This window comes from Geospiza fortis, unplaced genomic scaffold (genome assembly GCF_000277835.1).
Source record: "Geospiza fortis unplaced genomic scaffold, GeoFor_1.0 scaffold112, whole genome shotgun sequence".
NCBI classification, from domain to species: domain Eukaryota; kingdom Metazoa; phylum Chordata; class Aves; order Passeriformes; family Thraupidae; genus Geospiza; species Geospiza fortis.
This window is the reverse complement of record NW_005054298.1, coordinates 17,465,718-17,467,896: the sequence shown is the minus strand read 5'-3', so window position 1 is coordinate 17,467,896 and position 2,179 is coordinate 17,465,718. Positions and strand designations below refer to the sequence as shown.

At 40.1% G+C, this 2,179-nt stretch overlaps 1 protein-coding gene across 2 annotated transcripts in view; it reads right to left on the bottom strand.

Annotated features, from left to right (window-relative positions):
- CERS6 (ceramide synthase 6) overlaps positions 1 to 2,179 on the bottom strand; it is an 82,288-nt gene that overhangs the window by 19,772 nt on the left and 60,337 nt on the right. For both annotated transcript variants that reach the window (XM_031056582.1, XM_031056589.1), the window contains exon 8: positions 1,437 to 1,543. In XM_031056582.1, the coding sequence (XP_030912442.1) occupies positions 1,437 to 1,543 (107 nt within the window). The remainder of the gene's footprint in view (positions 1 to 1,436; positions 1,544 to 2,179) is intronic.

Here is a 2,179-nt window from a genome sequence, read left to right as displayed (position 1 = left end):
TGCCACCATTTTTCCTATCTGAGATCATGGAAGTAGAAAAACCAGCTTATTTCATTTACAGAAATTCAGTGAATGGCCCATTGGCTTCAAGGAAGGACTGAGAAGGGAAGCAAAACTGTTTAAGAATGAAAAAAATACTCCTTAAAGAAAAGAACAAGTGTTTTTAAACATACAGTTTGTGTGTCTATCCATTTGAATGTTTGTCATGTTTGTTCACCAACTCACAGCACAGGAGGGACCAGGCATTATGACAATATCTTTGGAGTCATCAAATGCTAAATGAGACTTGTACATTGTAGGGTTAAGCAGAGCTGATGACACAGCTCCCTAAGGGCATCTTGCTCTTACCCTGTTTGCATTAACAAAACCTCAAAGAGGTATCATTTGTGAGGTTTAGAAAGGAAACTGGAGCAGGGAGGTTGACATTGGCATCTGTAAGTCCTCTGCAGCTCAGTGGTAATCTAAATAAACTCTACAAAGGGTACAATTTCTGGCATTCTTGCTGCTTCCCAAAAACAAAACTGTCATTGGTAATTTTCTGATGCAATGAAAGACCTCTCTTACTTGCCTAGAAATACAGATATCTGTGCTAGTTCTGTTTATAAGAAAGAAAAGATTGAGAAAAGAGCCAAAATACCTCCTCTCAGCCCTCCTCATATATAGTGCACAGGATGCAGAAAAACTTTAATGCATTTTTACAAATAAGTACATCCATGTGTTTCCTAATTAGCCATCTGCCCCCTGGATCAGAAGATCCCAGCTAAAGAACCAAACATCTGTGCTCAGTCTGTGTGCATGCATGTCTGTGTACCTACAAGAGTGTGAGCACATGCAAGCAGCTGACTGTCTGGGAAGATGTGAGATTCCAGTAAGAGCTGTGTAATTTCACACAAACCTAGACAGAAGTGTTACACAGCTGCCTCAGGAACCCCAATTCAAAGGAGAGGTGGAAAAGGAGTAGCCTGCAGTATCTCAATTTGCATGGTAGAAACATCCTTATACCAGTTTCACAGGTCAGATTTTACTTATTCCACTGTGTTTTTCTTTAAGCTGAAAGTGCTCATGAAGCACGCACTGAAAGCTACTGAGAATATTCTAGCTTCAAGCTTAGCTGCTGGTCAGTTTTTTTGGTGACTAATACTTTCATTTTCCTCTCCTTTCTTGCCAACACAGCCAGCCACCTGCTAGTCTGAAGCTAGGCTGTCTCCAACTCACTTCCAGCTTTAAAGCAGCAGAAGGCCCAGATGTTTCTCATCTAGCACACAGTAAACACAATGGCACTAGCAAACAGGCTGTTTCAGCACCTGGTTATGTCTGAAACTCTCCCTGGTGCTTTGGGAAACAGAGAAACAGCAATGAATCGTTTTCAATTATAACATACTTATTTCCAAGCCTGTTTGGTGCCTAGAGCTTGAGAAAACAATGTCCTTACTCACCATAAGGGATATATGCCAAGCCTACTGACAATGAAGACAACGGCAAATGTAAGGAACAGAAGGTCACTCAGTTTTTGACACTTGCAATAGTTTGCCATTTTGGCAGCCTGCAAAAGAAAAAGATGTCTTTTTACTTCCATGAGGACAACTGAATTCTCTTGTACTGTGTATAAGCTGTAGGAAAAAGAAGAAATCAAATTTTTATGAAATCACTAACATTTTCACTGGGCCACCTCACAGTAATCTTGGAACTCCTCTCCACCAAGCAGCTGGAAAATATCTTCTTTGGAAAAAAACCCAAACCAGACTACATAAAACTAGAGTATGTATTTAATTTCTTTATTTCCCACTCAATTTCATTTCTGAGATTGTACAATTTCAGATTTGCAAAACTCTTCTAAAGCTTTTATTGGACCCCAGTATGTTTACGGTGTCTTTGTCCCCAAACTCTTTACCTGCTAATCTTTCACCTTTCCAGTATGCTTCACTGGCATTTGCAGCATCCATCTACCTTCCATGTGCCCCATGCTCTCTGACCTTCTAGTAGCTGCTATATATAAACTTTGTCTCAATTCCTCCAGTACACCCCATGTACCACATTTTTCTGAAGCTTCTCTTCTTCCTTTTCTGCCTAAACAGAATAGTTTCCACCTCAAAGATTATACCACTCCCCTTCAAGTATTTTTCCAAGACTCTCTTTTCAGCTTCTGCTTTCTAACTTGTTGTCCTATGCTTATACTGAC